At 39.1% G+C, this 19,957-nt stretch overlaps 1 protein-coding gene across 8 annotated transcripts in view; it reads left to right on the plus strand.

Moving 5' to 3' along the window:
• The window catches only part of LOC117407216 (diacylglycerol kinase eta-like), an 84,182-nt gene extending 64,737 nt beyond the window's left edge, over nucleotides 1–19,445 (plus strand). For 7 of the 8 annotated variants that reach the window (XM_059029387.1, XM_059029388.1, XM_059029385.1 and 4 more), the window contains 15 exons: nucleotides 678–809; nucleotides 1,175–1,315; nucleotides 1,928–2,045; nucleotides 2,487–2,597; nucleotides 2,749–2,845; nucleotides 3,148–3,255; nucleotides 3,727–3,840; nucleotides 4,481–4,615; nucleotides 4,904–5,064; nucleotides 5,248–5,353; nucleotides 5,808–5,900; nucleotides 6,500–6,619; nucleotides 7,757–7,865; nucleotides 10,196–10,326; nucleotides 12,057–19,445. In XM_059029387.1, coding sequence (XP_058885370.1) covers nucleotides 678–809; nucleotides 1,175–1,315; nucleotides 1,928–2,045; nucleotides 2,487–2,597; nucleotides 2,749–2,845; nucleotides 3,148–3,255; nucleotides 3,727–3,840; nucleotides 4,481–4,615; nucleotides 4,904–5,064; nucleotides 5,248–5,353; nucleotides 5,808–5,900; nucleotides 6,500–6,619; nucleotides 7,757–7,865; nucleotides 10,196–10,326; nucleotides 12,057–12,143 — 1,763 coding nt within the window. In that variant the 3' untranslated portion in view covers nucleotides 12,144–19,445. The remainder of the gene's footprint in view (nucleotides 1–677; nucleotides 810–1,174; nucleotides 1,316–1,927; nucleotides 2,046–2,486; nucleotides 2,598–2,748; nucleotides 2,846–3,147; nucleotides 3,256–3,726; nucleotides 3,841–4,480; nucleotides 4,616–4,903; nucleotides 5,065–5,247; nucleotides 5,354–5,807; nucleotides 5,901–6,499; nucleotides 6,620–7,756; nucleotides 7,866–10,195; nucleotides 10,327–12,056) is intronic. The other variant, XM_059029389.1, reaches the window with a different exon arrangement.
• The last annotated feature ends 512 nt before the right edge of the window (nucleotides 19,446–19,957 follow it).

Raw genomic sequence — 19,957 nt, forward strand, 5'->3', positions numbered from 1 at the left:
AGCTTGTGTCTCAGAATCAGAATCTTCCAGTTGGAATTTAAGGTTGAACTGGGTAATTTATTGTATTATTATTATTATTATTATTATTATTATTATTATTATTATTATTATTTATTTCTTAGCAAACACCCTTATCCAGGGCAACTTACAATTGTTACAAGATATCACATTATTTTTACATAGAATTACGTTATTTTTGTGTTGTAGCATCTTAGTTGGGCTGGGTAATATTGTACAACACAGTTACCCCAAATGCTGAAATATGTTATTACCAGGATTGCTGAACAGAACTGGGAAACATTATAACTCCTACTATCCTACGCAGCACTCTGAGAATGAGGCTTCTTGACTGCAAAACAGATTCAGTTTTACTAAACTGAAATGTAACATAGGCAGACAGGAAAGGACCATGCTGTTCTGTGGGTGGAATGCAACGCACATTCTGCAGTAGAGAAGGTGATTGAATTCGAGTATATGTTAGAGGTGAAAATGGAAATATCTAAGATTTGAATTGGCCTTTTGAGTAAATACACCTTCAAGTTTCCTTGTTCATACAGTGGACGCAAGTCACGGTGCTGTGCTTCTTCAAGACTCTTGATACCTCTGATTTGTATTTGCAGCCTTGGCAGGGAGTGCATGCTAATAACAAACTTGTTTTCTGATATTCTCCATGGCAGTTGTGGATGAGCAGAACGCCCACACCCAGGAACAAGCGATCCAGTCCCCGACAGAGTTCAAGAAAGGAAACGAGGAGGAGAACAAAGACGATGAGAAGGACGAAGACACCAAGGAGTTAGAGGCACAATCAAGTCAGTTAACTTTGTTCTCGTATTAACCTGTATACCCCACTCTTAGACCCTGCTTGAACAAACAGGCAGCAAATAGCCAGCCGGGCATGACTGACCGGATCTAAATATTGCCACCTTTTAACTCCTGTGACAGTGAGGCCCATCCCTTTCTATTCCAGGGCAGCTTTTGTTGATACCAGACGTGGTCCTTTGTATTTACATAACATATTTTATAACTGATCAAAAAGTGATTACTAATTTTTGGTTTATTTTGACCTCTTTTGCATTACTTTCAACACCCATGACATTGAGTTAGTCAAAGTCAGTCACTTCAGAATTGAAAAAAACAAGAGGCTTATAGAAACTTGACTTTGTCTTTCTTATAGCAGCCAAAACAACTCCGAAATCCCCTCTAGAGAGCCGGATCAGTCGCAGCACGCAGTCCTACAGTGGCTCCTTCTCCATTCCTCACTTCACTACCAGCAAAGAAAATCTGCCAGTATTGAACACCAGGATCATCTGCCCAGGTAACCGGGAACTATCCCACTGCAATAATCCATCATCCCGTAATGAATCTACTCGTTACAGTAACTGAAAAATACTGACGGTAGGATAGGCTTTCGAGATGCACCATTTCCTTTTCTAAAGTTTTACAGCAAGCAGCAAAAGACGATGGGAGTCCTATTGATTAATTGATCTAAACTGGAGCGCATTGAGATACTGCTGCTGTTTGGATTAGGATAAGCTCCCCCTCCTTTTATATACTTTTAAAGACAGAAATCAGTTAGGAGACTCGCATGCATTGTTCAAGGTGTTGGTTTTCCTAACCTCTTGTTACACAAGGGGCCTGCTTTAATGATCTACACCACTCTGCCATATTTAGATAAATCTGTGAAGGAGTCACTTGACCTCCGTGCACGTCAGTGCTGTAAATCAGTGCTGTAACAAACTGGGCAGAAGCAAGCTGGGAAATAACTTCCATATAAGCAATACGGTCACCTTTTAAACATTTATTAAAAGCCACTTTACTTTAATGATTTCACACACACAAGCAAATCCTATGTCGTACCAGCTAAAAACTACCCAGGAAATGCATTGTAAAATGTAAATGGACCTTTGTGTTTTTACTTTTCCAACAGGTTTAAGAGCTGGACTGGCTGCATCCATTGCAGGAAGTTCTATCATCAGTAAAATGCTGCTGGCCAACATCGATCTCTTTGGAGCAACGCCATTCATTGATGCAGACCCGGATTCACTGTAAGGAATTCATTTCGCTGTGGGTTTGTTAGTTGATTGTTGCCTGCAGAGAGCTCCTGTACTGCTGCTTAATTGCCGCACCGCCAGTGCATGCCAGGGGCGTGAAGACCATGAGGGTGCATGACAACACTCTCTCATTAGAAATGTATTCTTAATGGCCAGTTCCCACTGTTTCAGGACTTTTACATTGATTGGATGAACCCTGAACCCTGTTGTATAATTGGTATGCCAATGAGTGCAAAGTACTCAAGACCCAGGAAATTCTAGGTTTGAATCCTCAAAAAAAGAGGAATTCTTACCACTTCGTTTTCTTTCTCTGCTATCATGCTTTTTACTAGAATTTGCTCTCACGTGATTTCCTGATATTCCTGCGTGACATATTTTGTGAAAGGTTCAATAAGGTTGCGGTTTCAAGTTTCTCTCCTTGTTTGTCTCACACAGAGAAGGCTACTTAGAGAGATGCGTCATGAACAACTATTTTGGGATCGGATTGGATGCAAAGATCTCACTGGAGTTTAACAATAAACGGGAGGAGCACCCAGAAAAATGCAGGTGAGTCTTCTCTCAGGATGAGTGATGCTGGCTGAATGGCGTATATATTCTCATTTTTGGAAGTGGATTTTCCTTTCATCCAGGGCACTGACATTTTTACTGCTGTACTGCAGTTCTGAGGCTGTAAACAGACTTTTCATCTGCATTCCAGGAGCCGCACAAAGAACATGATGTGGTACGGTGTCCTTGGCACTAAAGAGCTACTGCAGAGGACTTACAAAAATCTGGAGCAAAAAGTCCAATTGGAGGTAGTGTACTATATCTCTATAAATGTCCATGTCTACCTGTACATTTAGACATTAGTGCTAGTCTTGTTTCTTCACAGTGGGGCGACAGCTGGTCTACACACATCCCTGACACAACAAGCGCATTTCACAAAGTATGTCACACAGGAATATTATAAAATCATATTAAGGCAAACTCCGAAGTGACAGTGTTGTAACGTTGCCGATAAACAGCTTTCCAGTACATTAAAACCAGACATTAGACTAGGCTAAGATGACTCCTACAGCTCTCTGGTTGCCCTAAACTTTCCAAGTCTCTCTTGCAGTGTGACGGACAGTACATACCCCTCCCCAGTCTCCAAGGCATCGCTGTGTTGAACATTCCAAGCTATGCTGGTGGAACCAACTTTTGGGGCGGAACCAAGGAGGATGATGTAAGCGCTAAGAGTCCCAATATTTAACCCCATTTACTTTTTTACATACAATACAAATATATTTTTATATAGTGCCCTTCACATCGTGGCATCCCAGATCGCTGCACAAATAGAATCAAGTGTGTGAGCTCTTGGTAAGTTGAAAATGGGAGTGCTTTTAATATTTCAATGTATTTTATGTACAGCACAGAAACTGGAAGCTAGTGATTTTATTCCACTATAATATCACTGTAATATTTATGATGGTATTTGCTGCCACAATGATTTACAAATTCCTTTTGTAAGCTGATGTTTCTGAAAGTGGAGGAGGTTGATGCAGTAAGCTAATTATATTTCACTGCATGGAAACACAAGTTCTATTATTACAGTATCCTGTAGGTTTTATTTCAGTGAGAATACAAATAAAACTGTTGCATTCTGCAGCGTGCATGCATTTTGTATGACGAGTGATGATTTGTTTTTATTTTGTAGATCTTTTGTGCTCCATCGTTCGATGATAAGATCTTGGAGGTTGTTGCCGTGTTTGGAAGCATGCAGATGGCAGTTTCACGAGTTATAAAACTGCAACATCACAGGATAGCGCAGGTGAGGTTTCAGATCAGAGTCTTCAATTCAAAATCGAATGTTCATTCCCAGAGGTATTCAAAGCAGCAGGTCTGATGAACATTAGTACCCTTTCTAAAATTTGAATGACTTCAAAAGTAAAGTGTGAAAAGCTGATACTGTCCATGAAAATTGAATTCTTGCGTGATGGAGGATTTATATCACTGCTTATTTCCTTCACAAATGTCACTGACAGCTTTGCAATGTTATCCAGTTCTTATGGAGCGATAGTGCTGAATTTGTCATTTTTATGTTTATTTTTAAGTGATAAAAATATGTATATTTACACAATTCTTTCAGAAATGTGGATTTTCACATGGAACTACATATTACACAGCAATGGGTAATTTTCACAGAAATAGTGAAATCCTTGATAACCGTGAAAAAAAAAGAAAACTGATTATACCTGCTGAATGCATTACATCTGCCCTGCACAAATGTTTAAGAGAGCATATTAAAAGGACATAACCCAAACTCCTATTTGAACACATTGCTTTTCTTTTGCATATCCCTTTGATGAGTCAAACCCATCCAGGAGCTGTATGCATGCTATTGAGTAGCACTGTACTGTATGTGCTGTGTAGGGTTTCATTCCTCTCTGGTTTGAATTGCTCTTGTGTAGTGCCGCTCTGTGAAGATCACAATCCTGGGAGATGAAGGGGTTCCCATACAAGTAGATGGAGAGGCCTGGATTCAGCCCCCCGGGGTCATCAAAATTATTCATAAAAACAGAGCCCAGATGCTGACGAGAGACAGGGTGAGTAGGACAGGTTTACAATCACAGGATCCCTTTTCATTACTTCACTGAAGGTGTGAATTACATTTAATAAATGAGAGCAGTTCTGTGGACATAGCAACACGGCTGTGGGAGGGCACAACATGCACAATAGCTAAAGTGCTTGAAAAGTGATTAAATCCAGGCCTAAGAATGAATGATCACTTGGGTTGGACCTCTTATTCCACGGCTGTGAAAGCAGGCCCGCTGTGAGAGGGAAGGCTAACTAGTCCTATTTATTATAATAACTCCTGAACGGCATGTGGACAGGCTTTCGAGAACACGCTGAAGTCATGGGAGGACAAGCTGAAGTACGACAAATCGGCACTGCGGCCCCACCTGTACTCCCAGCAATCAGTGGACCTGGCCACAGAAGAGGAGGTTGTCCAGATCCAGATGTGCTCGAGGGCAGCGGAGGAGCTCATTACCAGGTGAGAGGGAGGGGAGGAGCATCAACTGGTTCATTATACTGTTATGTGGTCTTGCATCAGTTGCACCTGCTGTATCTTTTCGCTTGTCCAGTATATCTAATATTCAGCATGGACCTACTAACTGTGCTATGCAGTATAGGATGCCGTTGTGGTTTGTTAATCCGGTTTTGCGGGTGTTCTCAGGATCTGTGAAGCAGCGCAATCCCACAGCCTGCTGGAGCAGGAGTTGGCTCACGCAGTCAACGCGTCCTCACACGCACTCAACAAAACCCACCCCAAGTTCCGAGAGGTAAGCAACAGAGCATTCTTCTCCTTTGGTAGTTATTATATCCAACAGCGGTTGAGTAACAGTACAAGAGCAGGTGTTTTTAAAATGTGTGGGTTTCAGTCAGTGGCACTGGTGTTGCAGCCATTAGAGCTTTGTTTGTTAAACATGCCCCCTAGTGGTTTATGTAGTTATACAACAGGTGGTAGTGATAGACTGCTCCCACAAGATTTATTCATGCAATTACATTTAGTTGCACTTTCATCTAGTCTGAGACACCCCATTTTTAACAAGTTTGCAGAAACCACTTGACCCTGCACACTAAAGAACATGATTATGTTCTATGAGCACAATGCATAGTCTAGATTACAGAAGAGCTTGCATTGACACAATGTATACAAAGCCTTGCAGTTCAGTGTTTGCACCCCATCGTTGCTTCTCATTATCTATAGCTCAGTGGTTTATTTGTCTTCTACAGAGCCTAACGAGAAACACAGCCATTGAAATTGCAAGCAACGTGAAAGCTCTACACAATGAAACAGAATCTTTACTTGTTGGAAGAGTACCACTGGTGAGTTGTCTGATTTAGAGTGAGGTTTCACTAAAACACAGCACTCTACCCTGTAGTCTAGCACTGCTGACAGCTGGGTCTAACAGGACCCCACTGGATACAAGAGTGAGAGTAAATGTCTAACAGTATTAGCAGCACCTCAGAGCAGCACCTTCAGTTTTCTCATTATTATTATTATTATTTATTTCTTAGCAGACGCCCTTATCCAGGGTGACTTACAATTGTTACAAGATATCACATTATTTTTTACATAGAATTACCCATTTATACAGTTGGGTTTTTACTGGAGCAATCTAGGTAAAGTACCTTGCTCAAGGGTACAGCAGCAGTGTCCACCACCGGGGACTGAACCCACGTCCCTCCAGTCAAGAGTCCAGAGCCCTAACCACTACTCCACACTGCTGCCCCTCATCCCAAATAAATGCGCCAAAGACAGCAAAATGATCCAGTGTGCTACTGTAGACTCTGTCTAGTCGTGGGACTATCTCAAGACATGTTGTAACAATTGAAGTCGTTTTCCCTCAAATGATATCTGTGCTTGTTACGGCGGTGCTGAAGCAATGTGTCCTCTACTCAGCTACGTGTCTTTTCTTTGTAAGCAATTGGAGCTGCCCCATGAGGAGCTGCTGTCCAGCGCCCTGCAGAGTGTGGAGATGGAGCTGAGGAAACTCGCTGAAATCCCCTGGCTTTATCACGTCCTGCAACCCAATGACGAAGAGGTAGGGAGCTGTACTCAAGTCAAGCTGTACACATGATAAGGGCTCTACTATATAATCAAGCTGCACTGTAAAATCAAGCTGCACACATGATAAGGGCTGCACTGTAAAATCAAGCTGCACACATGATAAGGGCTGCACTGTAAAATCAAGCTGCACTGTAAAATCAAGCTGCACACATGATAAGGGCTGTACTATAAAATCAAGCTGCACTATAAAATCAAGCTGCACACATGATAAGGGCTGTACTATAAAATCAAGCTGCACACAGGATAAGGGCTGTACTATAAAATCAAGCTGCACTATAAAATCAAGCTGCACACATGATAAGGGCTGTACTATAAAATCAAGCTGCACACAGGATAAGGGCTGTACTATAAAATCAAGCTGCACTATAAAATCAAGCTGCACTATAAAATCAAGCTGCACACATGATAAGCGCTGTACTATAAAATCAAGCTGCACAGGATAAGGGGTATTTGGAAACTGACCTTTCAGCTAGCAAAGTGGTAACCAAGCCACTCAGATCACACCTCAGAAGCCTGGTACCTGGAGCTCCCACAGGAGTCATACATAGGGCATGTACAGCTATGGCCAAAAGCTTTGCATCACCCTATAGAATTAATACATTTTGCTTCATAACGTCAAATGAAATCTGCTGAATAATTTTACGTTAACATTGAATTACATACTGCTTTGTAGTTTTCCATATATTTAATGAAAAAATGACAGACATTGAAAAATGTGACATTTCAAAATCTAATATGAAATACCAAACTACTATTATGGCTTCCGGTAGACTTTTGCGATATCATTTTGTGTTTTTTTTTATTTTTATTATTACATTATGTTAAATAAAATAATGTCCCTTTCCTAAAATTCTAGGTGATGCAAAACTTTTGTCCATAGCTGTAGAGTGTAATTTGTCATGTTAACAAAGATTTCAGACAGAGTGAAAATCTTAATAAAAACGGGGGGCAATAACACATTTTAAAAGCTATTTTTAGACGCTGTTGAGCAAAACGCAGATTTTGTTCATCCAGCTCCAACTTTAACTCTAGAAACAAAATCTCTACAGTGAATCAATGTTAACATATTTTAATATATATATTTTCTATTTTGAAATATTCCATGTAACAGGAGCACTCAATGGAGTATGGTAAAAGGAACAGTAGAAGCACCATGTTTCGTATTGTGCCAAAGTTCAAGAAAGAGAAGATCCAAAGGCATAAGGCAAACCCTCAGTCAGGTAAGCGTACTGTGCCTCCTAGGAAATACAGCTTTCCTTTATTTGTAACAGACGAGTAATATGAGTTCAGAATATTGTGTTTTTTACAGCAGCTAGTTAACTTACTGTGTCTGACTCCTATATTTTAATGCTGGAGAGCATTACCTACGTCCATAACTTGTTTCAGTGGATTCTTCAAACTTTTTGTTCACATGGAAAACAAGAAGAGTGTTCTTTTAATCGTTTAAGAAAATAAAGCTGACCAATCGGAGTCAATACCATACCATAAAAACATTTTCCATCTGTCTTTTATCCTTTACAAAAACCATCAGCAGGGCTCTGAAGTATTGTAGTCACAGGGGCTCTTGAAGGATATTAGTCACAGGGGCTCTTGAAGTGTAGCCACAGGGGATCCTGAAGGATTGTAGTCACAGGGGCTCTTGAAGGATTGTAGTCACAGGGGCTCTTGAAGGATTGTAGTCACAGGGGCTGTTGAAGGATTGTAGTCACAGGGGCTCTTGAAGGATTGTAGTCACGGGCTCTTGAAGGATTGTAGTCACAGGGGCTCTTGAAGGATTGTAGTCACAGGGGCTCTTGAAGGATTGTAGTCACAGGGGGCTCTTGAAGGATTGTAGTCACAGGGGCTCTTGAAGGATTGTAGTCACAGGGGCTCTTGAAGGATTGTAGTCACGGGCTCTTGAAGGATTGTAGTCACAGGGGCTCTTGAAGGATTGTAGTCACAGGAGCTCTTGAAGGATTGTAGTCACAGGGGCTCTTGAAGGATTGTAGTCACAGGGGCTCTTGAAGGATTGTAGTCACAGGAGCTCTTGAAGGATTGTAGTCATGGGGGCTCTTGAAGGATTGTAGTCACGGGGGATCTTGAAGGATTGTAGTCACAGGGGCTCTTGAAGGATTGTAGTCACGGGCTCTTGAAGGATTGTAGTCACAGGAGCTCTTGAAGGATTGTAGTCATGGGGGCTCTTGAAGGATTGTAGTCACGGGGGATCTTGAAGGATTGTAGTCACGGGGGCTCTTGAAGGATTGTAGTCACGGGGGCTCTTGAAGTGTAGCCACAGGGGCTCTTGAAGGATTGTAGTCACGGGGGCTCTTGAAGGATTGTAGTCACAGGGGCTGTTGAAGGATTGTAGTCACGGGGGCTCTTGCAGGATTGTAGTCACAGGGGCTCTTGAAGTATAGTCACAGGGGCTCTTGTCAGTTATTGGTTTGGTATAGAGACTGAAGTACCCTCATACCTGGGTCACCCCTGTGTATGGTTAAGGATTTCGACAATACAGTCGCCCCCTCCTTCCATACATTGTCTGCTGATTTCAGAGGTGGAATAATCCACTGTAGGTTTATGTGGTTTCATTACAAGTCGACTTGTTCACAGGTATTAAACCAACTTGTTTTTGTTTACTGATTGCTTTCATATCGATGACGTGTTCTAGCTATAACAAAAGTTGAATAATAAAATATAACACTTCTTATTATGACGCTGATACTGTACACTCAATTTAAAATAATACAGAGAGAGGAAAGCAGTGGTGTCTAATTTGTATTGCCATGGCTCATTTATTCATTTATTTATCACTTATTGTAAAACAAAAATGCTATTTGCATTGCTTTTCAGTCCAGGAATGATTTTAGTTGTGTGTGGTGTGCAGTTGGCTTTCTCAGTTTCACATGTGTTGGCTTGGTTGTAAACATACAGAAGCACACTGTTTAAAAAAGAAACATACACAAGGCATGTGCATTGCATTCCAGTTACACTTCACTGTGTTGTAAGTGATTCATATTGACCACAGCTACTCTACAAGTGGAGAAATATTTGAGAACTCTGATACAAACTGCATCAGGCACCCTTATACATGAGAGGGATGAAAACTAAGCAAACTATAACACATGCAGTAGCTGTGTATGTGCACATGCAAGTCAGTATAGTCTGCTCTTAAAAATGTTTCATTCTTATTCGTTGTAAAGATCACATGAGTGAGTGGTTCGTCTGTCAGTGCAAGAGAAGCTGGGTTACTGTTAGCACAAACCTCTGAGTTTATTTTTATAATTATTAACTCCTAAATGAAACAGGAGATTGCAAAGAACGAGGAGCACAGCTATCCCTTTTCTCCCATGTCTTTGTGCTCTCAATGGTGGAAGTGCTAATAAATAACTTGCATGTGAAACCTCTGAGAGATGTTGTTACTTGACCAGACTGTAACCCTCCCTCTTGCTGGCCGCTGCACAGCTCCTTTGCCCTGTTCTTCTGTTTCCCTTTCTTCGGCCTGACCCTGTTTGCTTTGTGATGCGTTTGAGCTGGTAGAATGTTAAGGGGCTTTTGCTCTTAACTTTGGTAGTTCAAAGGTGGGGCACAGACGAAGTGGCTGCTTGGCTGGATCTGCTCAGCTTGGGAGAGTACAAAGAAATCTTCATCCGCCACGACATCAGAGGCTCCGAGCTGCTGCACCTGGAGAGGCGAGACCTGAAGGTATTCCCTTTGTGCCTAATTCTCTCCTTGCTTCGAAAAAAACAACTTTCTCACTTGGATCGTCACATCTCTCTCTCTCTCTCTCTCTCTATTTCTGCACCCCCTCCTTTCCGCTGTAGTGTGCTGCACTGCTTGGCTTTTTACTGTGCAAATGTTTGTTTTTTTTTGATAACCAAAACTAATTTACTAACATTGTGTGCTCATATTTAAATGCTTTATGTGTTCTCTAGGAGTCAGTACAACGTGCCTCAATGTGTAAAAATAGGATTTATTGATCAGGTTTCAAATCTGCACATACATAGAGGAACGAAAGTATAACAAGTTTAAAGTTTATTCATATTTATTTATCTGCTTTTTTATTGATTACACTTTTTCTTTTAATACCTCATTAATACCTTTCAGTAGTGCAACACATGAAGATGTCCACAATTCAAAATAATCAATACAATCCAGCATTAATAGTGTTAATGTTATTAGGTTGTAAGAAGCATTTTTAAGCTTACATTTGATTGTGCCACTTGTCAAACAGTACTTGCAAAGTCAAAAGATGAATACAAGCTCATTTTGGCTTAGTGAATGGTTGTGTCTATTCACTTCAGTGCTGGGATGCAGTGTGTATGGATCGGGACCCCTGCTCCCCACCTCACCCCATCCCACCTCACCCAAACCCAGTGTTATTTTCCTTCAGTCGACATGCCACTCATGGTGTATTCATTGTGTGCTGAAAAGAGAGTGCTACACTTTCACTGAGTGGAACCTTTCACTGGGAAACATTCTTTCTAACAGTTAGTGACAGATATGGTAATGTCCATCGCTGTTGCGTTATTGTTCCGGTATTTGGAAACATGGTCCACAATATAAGCTCTCTCCCTGGGGTAGGGTTGTCTCTGATACGAGTTGAAACATGACCTAGCTCTTCTTTAAGGGTTGGTGCCTTATTAAACGGAGATACAAATGGAGAGAAGCCAAAGCAATGCAGGCTTTAGCTTGTTTTTGAGTTTGCTTGTGTGGTAGGCCGATGCCTAGCAAGATGGAATGCTATCCCTTCAAGCCTTCCGTTTACAGGAAAAGCCTGAAGCAAAATAAATGTTGGGGCACATCGTTTGCATTCATCTTTACATTAACATTCTACAGTAAAGGGCCACACAAGAGCTTTTATCCGCAAAAAAAAGAAAACTGGTATTGAGTCATGACAAACTATGCAGCCTGACTGTAAAGTATCTGCCTTTTGAAGCAAAGTGTGTATTGAGATTGAATTATTGACATGGACACTGCGATTTTAAGTGGCCCTTGTACTGCAGACAAAATCACTTGTGTGTTTAGCTGTATGGTTTGAAACAGTTTTTGTGTGTGATCACTTCAGCCAACTGCCCATAAAATGCCTTTCACTGCATATTCACCCTGTGATGCCCATTCCTCTATCACATAGGATACAATGCTTAGCCACACCTCTATATTATTAAAACTTTTCATATGCAGAACATTATGTGTTGCCGGACAGGAAATAAAATAAAAATTGTGTTTTTTCTACAAGACACGGGAATCTAGTTACATAAATAAAGTAGCTTTTTGTCATTTCACAAAGGCTTGGGCATTACAGGACTGAAAATGCTTTTCTCAAGTCAATGCTAGCATGCTAGCTGGAAACACAGCAAGCCAATTTAAAAGCACAAGCCTAACGAGACAATGTTTTTTGTTTTTGTTTTTGTGTTTTTTTTTTTTTTTTTTAGGACCTGGGGATATCGAAGGTGGGCCATATGAAGCGAATTCTCCAGGGAATTAAAGAACTCGCCAAGAACACCCTGTCAGACCTGTAAGCTTCCACAGTCTGCCTGAGTGAGGGAGGATCATTTCTCAGCCTTCAAGACCCCCAGTGCTTTAAATATAAACAAGGAGAGAGGGGGGCGAGAGCTTGGGACAGACTGAAAGAAACTTGCATGGAAGGAGAGAGGGGGCTTGTTTATGTTTCAGGGAGAGGAATGTTGGATCTGTTATGATTTTTAAAAGGTTTGTGCCAAAAGAAAGAAAGATATAAGAAGTTGTAAATCTTTTTAAAAGCCATTTAATGTTGTGCACGCATGGCACAGCCACATATGCACCTGTTGGTTTATAAAAAAATTTAAAAAGCAGGAGTGTTTACACAAACCTGCCTTACCACAGAAATACAGAAGTAGCAAAATGTAGGACTTCCAAAACGAGCGTGCCATCGATCTGAGTGGGGCTTCAATTAGCATATCACTTTAAGACAGACCATCGGCTTTGGCAACGTGAGAAAACACTTCAGAAATGACTAGCATACTGTAGAACAGATGGGAGCTGGCCAGTTGTTGCTTTTTTATTATTAAACACTGGCCAAGCCCTTGGACATATCAATCAGTGACCAAGTATGAGAATGTTTGAAAGGCTAAGAAACCTGTGTACTGCAGTGACATTATAATGCATGGTGTGCCTGCCTGGCTTGGAATTATCTTCTACTGCATGGTATTGCATTTATTGTACTTTTGTTTTTTACAAGCGAAAAAACACTTGAACAACTTTTATATCTATTTAATATCATGTCATTTGTTACTACTGAAGTATCTCCTTGCTCTAAAGTAGCCTTTTTTCTATTCTTTGCATGAAACTATTGTGACAAGGACTTGTAGGTGTGAACCGTAGCATCTGTGCCATATTGGTTGTGCATTATATGACTAAGTTATTTATTATGTAGTGTGATTTATCCATAGGAGATTACGATAGGATTGAGTTTTAAACTAGGATTTTATTACAAGGCTATCTCCCAGAATTATCCCCAAAGGTTAAAAAACGAAAAAGGAAATACAATTTTGTTTTTAATTTAAACTAAAAAGGAAACCCCACTATAATATTCAAACTATTGAATAGCTCTGTGACAACCAGTACCAAATGAATGTGTTCAAATGAATTTTTATCGAGCTATTTCCCTTTAACATTCAGCTTGGATGAAATCATTTGGATTTCAACAACGTGAGACACTCAGTCATCATGACAGTTTTCTGATACGCTGTTGCTGAGGGTGTGTTTTAGTCTTTAAAAAGCATCAGTTATCGTTTTAAATAACAACAAAATCCTGGATCCAGTACATACAATACAATACAATCGGCTTAGTTCTGTGAGGTAGTCTGTTGCTGAATCTATTGTGATAGATAGCCAATGCACTACTTTTATCTCTGTGTTTCTATGGTTATATATGGGTTAAAATCCAGACTAATGCAGCTGACTTGCATCACTTGCAAAAGAGTAACACAAAGAAAATGCACATCATTAATATCATTATTTATAATCCTTTTATTACCTATAGTAATATAGACAGATCAATCCATGTATTGTGTGTATATATTGCACCTGAGCGCTGTGCATTTAGAATAGACGTGATTTATTCCACACAAGCAAGATACATCTTGCAATATATCCTGATTGTGGTGCAATATTTTATTTATTTGATGATGATGATGATTTTTATTTAATGTTTTACTTCAAATGTCTTTTTAATGCAGAACAACAAAACAATCTTTGCCAGTTTCTCACCAATCAAAACCTTTGAATGTCAATTTAAAAGATCATGGGGCCGGTAAAAAATAAATAAAAAAATGGGCTGACGTACTTAAAAATGCTTCCAAAAGATCAGCAATCAACATATTCAACTATGCTTCCTAGTGAGAGCATTTGCCAAAAAGGAAGAGTGACCATATTATTGATGAACTACCAAATGAAAATAATTATAAACAGTATGTTTGGTTTAGTCGTAAGCAGTTATTCCACCGTCAGCTTCTTAGATGTTTGCAATCATGGTACAGACACTGCAAGCACACAATAGGTAATCATAGGGAACCCCTTTGCATGCAATACCTAATCATAGGAAACCCCCTTGCACTCAATATGTAATCCTAGGGAACTCCCTTGCACACAATACATAATTGATCCAGCAGGGGGCACAGTTAGCACATAAGACCACCATTCCATAACTGAAGCGTCTTGTTGGGTTAATGTCTGTAAGAAGCAGAATGTAGCTCCATTTACTGACTCGTGTGCTGCATAAAGTATCATTGTCACTAAAAGTGCACCTGTGCTAAAAGAATTGTGCTGTCAAACCTGCTTATATTGACCATTCAAGTGGTCAATATTGACAGGTGTTCTTATTAAAAGGAATCTCTGATTACCTCTGATTTGTAAGTCAGTCTCAGTTTGGATGACACAGTCTGCACTGTAGCTGTGCCATGTCTTCCTAACCTTGGAACCCCTGGAATGGAAGATGGCTCTCATTTACTTGTGTACTTTATTAAATCAACATGTGATTTTGTACATAATCCTTGTGTTTCTGTACATGATTGAATTATTATGAAAGAGAGCCTACATGACATAGGCAGTCAGAAAAGTTTGAAGTGAAATAGGCAGAAAAGTCAAATACTGAGCCCTGCGATTTCCGTTTTTTATGCAGAAGTGTGTGTACTCTATTTCACTACTTAAATCACCCCTTGTAAGATATTCAGTCTGTATTATTTAAATTCAAGCCCAGGAAGTTGAGCGTTGATTTTAAAAATTGCAGTGGCCAGGTTTGAGAAAAAGCCCAGCTCTGTTTCTCTATAAACAGAATTTGGCACATTTCACATCTTGAAACTAGTCTTGTGATGCAGATGTCCTTCAGACTTGCATGCAGGCAAAGAGCTGTTTTGCTTCTGATCTTCAATGACATTTGGTGCACTAATAATGTTTACCACAATTCTGACTATTCATATCTGTACCTCTTTGAAGTATTCTCTAACCTTTATATACTACAGTTCTGATAACTGGTTATCAGTCGTCTAGGATATTTTAATATCTGTCTGGGTGGCTCCAGTGTTGGTATATATTATATATTAGTGGTGTGAAAAATTGTGTAATTTGATATTTTATACAAGAATGCATTTTTAGTTCATTTTTTACTGCTGTTGCTTATTTAGGTTGAAATGCTCTGTTAAAAGATTGCTTATTTACTTGATATTACAACAGTAATAATTTCTGCTGTTTACAAACCCAGGCCAATAACCTTTTCTATATGAAATTATGTTTAATTTTTTTGCAATGCAGAATCTGCAGTGACCCGTTCAAGCATTTAAATCTAGCTTGTATACAAAACTGTTTTTACCCTTTTTTTTTTTTTTTTTAAATCAAACACTGCCCAAACTTAAGCAACTTACAGTATTATTTTCAGTCTGCAGAATCACAATGCAGTGGCCAGGGATTTTGCAGATTTAGTGGCTGGGGTGTCTTTTTTAAATAATAAACTTGTAAGTCCTGTTTCTGTAGCAGCCAGGGAAGAAATCGATTTTCTTGGGCTTGATTGTTTACTAGACGTCAGCAAGTTTGCTTTTCTGAAGCCTGCTGGCGTGGAAGCACAGCGTAAGAAAGAGTTATCGTTCACCTGATCCACGGTAGTGCTTTGACTTGAGCATGTTGACGTCATGAAGGTGTGCTCTGGGTGTCTCAATGCAACCTGAAGAAATCCAGCAAAAATTAGTATCTCCCTTCGGTATTGCTGCAGAACTGTAACATAAAATATCAATCAAAATCAGCTTTCATTTTTATTTTTTATAACAAGAGGCGACACGGGAGTAACAGGGGAAGGTGTTTTATAAAAAGAAAGAACAGTATTGTGTATGGATTCAAATCCCAGATCAGCACATAGTGTGGCATGCCAGTATACCTCCTTGTGCCTCAGTCCTTCCCCCAGACTGCAAGCCAGGATTCCAGTGGAAACAAATACTGCAGCTTAGTTCATTTCACTGGGGGTAAGAACATTTGATTTCAATATCAGTTGTTGAGTTCAATCAGGGAACAAGACATTTTTGTCACTTCCCTTTATGCTGAATGTTGTAATAAATGAAAATCAACTACTTTTTTTTTTTTTTTAGATATTTAATCATGAATTAATTCCATACTAAACTAATTTCATCAAACTTTTACTCTGCAAGAGCCCTTTATTGTCCAGAGAGACTGTTAAGTCATCTTTCACATTTCTTTTAACTATTTGGGAGGGTTTGCCCGTTTCTTTCAGCTTTAATGCTAGACTGATAACCAAAGATTAAGGAATAACGTGGTACCAGTGTTCTAGTAAAAACTGTACAGACATGTGCAATATGCCCACTTATTGGAATATGTATTTGTTGGGTGTAGGGATTCCTTAGTGGCACCAGCTGCACATGAAGTATGTTCTAAGCACCAACCAGTAGCTAAAACGGTATTTTGGTGTCCAGTCTCTATTTGAAGAATGAGATCAGTGGTACATTAGTGTATGGCTGCAGTTGTATGGCTTGAATAGGATTTCAGACACCTTGCTCAGTGTTAATGCATGACACTTAAACATACAGGAGCTCCTCTTCCATTCACCTCCCAGATCATTGGAAAGAATAGCTGAAATACAGTAACTGAACCCTAATAATAATAATAATAATAATAATAATAAAGAAACAAAAATGGGTTTGATGTAACATGTTTAATTTAAATAACAATGCTACAATCTCTTCCTGCTTCTAATTATTATTATTATTATTATTATTATTATTATTATTATTATTATTATTATTATTATTATTATTATTATTATTATTTATTTAGTTATTAGCTTACCCAGGGCGACTTACAGTTGTATACAAAAAATTCATATCAAGAATTACAGTACAGTTAAGAGCAAGATACGAAATACAATGACTTCAGTCCTAATAAGAGCAAATACAAAACACAGTACGATTTGATATCGAGGCAGTTCAAGAGCAGATAACAGTGTTGATAGTTACATCAGGGTTAGATACTAGTGCAAGTGAAATACAAATTACTACAGATTGGGTTAAGTGCAGGATTAAATACAGTAAAATAGGGAGCAGATAATAATAATAATAATAATAATAATAATAATAATAATAATAATAATAATACATCTTTATTACGGACATTAGTCTTTGCCACAACTTGTTCTGTAACCCTGTTTACCCTATATATCCGTGCTTCTGTAACCCTGTTTACCCTATATATCCATGCTTCTGTAACCCTGTTTACCCTATATATCCGTGCTTCTGTAACCCTGTTTACCCTATATATCCATGCTTCTGTAACCCTGTTTACCCTATATATCCATGCTTCTGTAACCCTGTTTACCCTATATGTCCGTGCTTCTGTAACCCTGTTTACCCTATATATCCGTGCTTCTGTAACCCTGTTTACCCTATATATCCGTGCTTCTGTAACCCTGTTTACCCTATATATCCGTGCTTCTGTAACCCTGTTTACCCTATATATCCGTGCTTCTGTAACCCTGTTTACCCTATATATCCGTGCTTCTGTAACCCTGTTTACCCTATATATCCGTGCTTCTGTAACCCTGTTTACCCTATATATCCATGCTTCTGTAACCCTTTTTACCCTATATATCCGTGCTTCTGTAACCCTGTTTACCCTATATATCCGTGCTTCTGTAACCCTGTTTACCCTATATATCCATGCTTCTGTAACCCTTTTTACCCTATATATCCGTGCTTCTGTAACCCTGTTTACCCTATATATCCGTGCTTCTGTAACCCTGTTACCCTATATATTCGTGCTTCTGTAACCCTGTTTACCCTATACATCCGTGCTTCTGTAACCCTGTTTACCCTATACATCCATGCTTCTGTAACCCTGTTTACCCTATATATCCGTGCTTCTGTAACCCTGTTTACCCTATATATCCGTGCTTCTGTAACCCTGTTTACCCTATACATCCGTGCTTCTGTAACCCTGTTTACCCTATATATCCGTGCTTCTGTAACCCTGTTTACCCTATATATCCGTGCTTCTGTAACCCTGTTTACCCTATATATCTGTGCTTCCTAACAATGCTCCAGTTGATTACATGATTGTGAAGGATGTTTTTTTAAGCCTTGTTCCTCCGTTGGAATACGTGTGGCTATCAATTTAATGAAAAGATGACTGTAGTTACTGTTACTTTTTACACATGTCAATGGTTGGTGTAACTTACTGTGTTGCTTGATGTGCAGTTGCTGCTTAAACATGACAAGGTGGAAGTCTTGTACTTCCTGTAATAGCTAACCATGGTATCTCATTGACACTGGCACTGTAGGAAAGGAGTAAACATTCGAAATGACACTCTCCGCACTATTAAGAATTGTATTTTTCCCCCTCTGAAAGGATGGCTTTGCTTCACACAGTGGCATCACCAAGTAAACCAGGCCACTCAAAATCTACACTCCAAAAATGCATTTCTGAACTTCATTTACGAAGCCTTAAGGAACCGAAAGTCTATTTCTTTTGAACTTTTTTTTTTTTGTATTATCATTTCTCAACATGTGCTGTTTGCCGCCTCAAATATACTGCAGTGCTCAGGCACAGAGGGGTCTGCTTTAATGATCTAAACAGTTTCTCATATTTTTACAGAAGTAAATAAAGAGACTAGCATGCCCAGCTGGGTGTTTGATTTTCAAAACCTTTGTCGTTTGGATCAATTCAATGTACCCCACTGCATCCAAAGTGCTGCCTTTCACCCTGGCTTATTTTAGTAACATGGCATATATTTTGCAGTAAGTTTTTCAAAGGGTGTTGATGTCACTGGATTTTCCAGATGCATTGATATGTGAAGCTTTAAACTGCCAGGTTTCACACCAATTGATCTGACTGAACTATTTACAGAGCAGAATAATGTATCGTTGACGTTGTGTTAATAACGCTAAGGAGAAGTGTTTTATTTGTTTACATACTGTTTACAAGGGCACAGTTTTATTTTTAATATTATATATACAATATTTGAGTATTTATTGCATACAATTTAAGAAAATGTTTAATGTGTTTTCACCTTTGGAATATAATGTTACATTTACTTGTATAGATATTTGGGTGACTTTGTTAATGTAGTAATTTTTATGACTACTAAGTGACTGTTTTTCTGTGCCTTTGTATGGTAGAATGCATGATTATTTCCTATTTATTACTGTATGGAATTCACTGAGATGTGTATTTTTGTATTCTGCTGGAATCAGTGGTTCAATTTTGTTGTACATTTTGAGGTGCCTATAGACAAAAGGCAGCCAGTTTAAAATCTTCCTACTCAAATAAAACTGAATGCATTCACAGTTCATGTGAGCCGTCTTTCTTTCTGTCTTGATGTCTGTGTTGCATACAGATTTTTACATCTTCATGAAAGATGTGACATTATAAGTCCATGTACAATTGATCAGGTCCCTAGAAATTAGGAAAATGTATGCATTAAACAGAGAATACAGAGATATTTTTGTATTGCTATTTTGAATAAGTTAAATATTTCTCCACATTTTAGTGTGTTTTCAGAATTCTCACACATACTCTTTATTTATATATATACTCTGAGCACACTCTTAAACTCAGGGGAGACGTTCAGGAGGACGTTAAGATGTTTCGGACTCCTGTAAGTGGATCGTTCATGCACTGGGCTTGCAACGTATCCAGATGACTTTTTAATAATCAAGAAAATCACACAGACTCATTTAATTTGAAGTTTTAATGAATAAGAGCAGTAGTAGTGCTCTTTTCTGTTTATTAAATGCTTTAAAAATTGGATTGGTTGGTTGCGCAGACCACTGTAAATCCCAAGTAAAAAGCAGTTTGGGTG

The sequence above is a fragment of the Acipenser ruthenus genome, chromosome 8 (assembly GCF_902713425.1).
Source record: "Acipenser ruthenus chromosome 8, fAciRut3.2 maternal haplotype, whole genome shotgun sequence".
Classification (NCBI taxonomy): Eukaryota; Metazoa; Chordata; class Actinopteri; order Acipenseriformes; family Acipenseridae; genus Acipenser; species Acipenser ruthenus.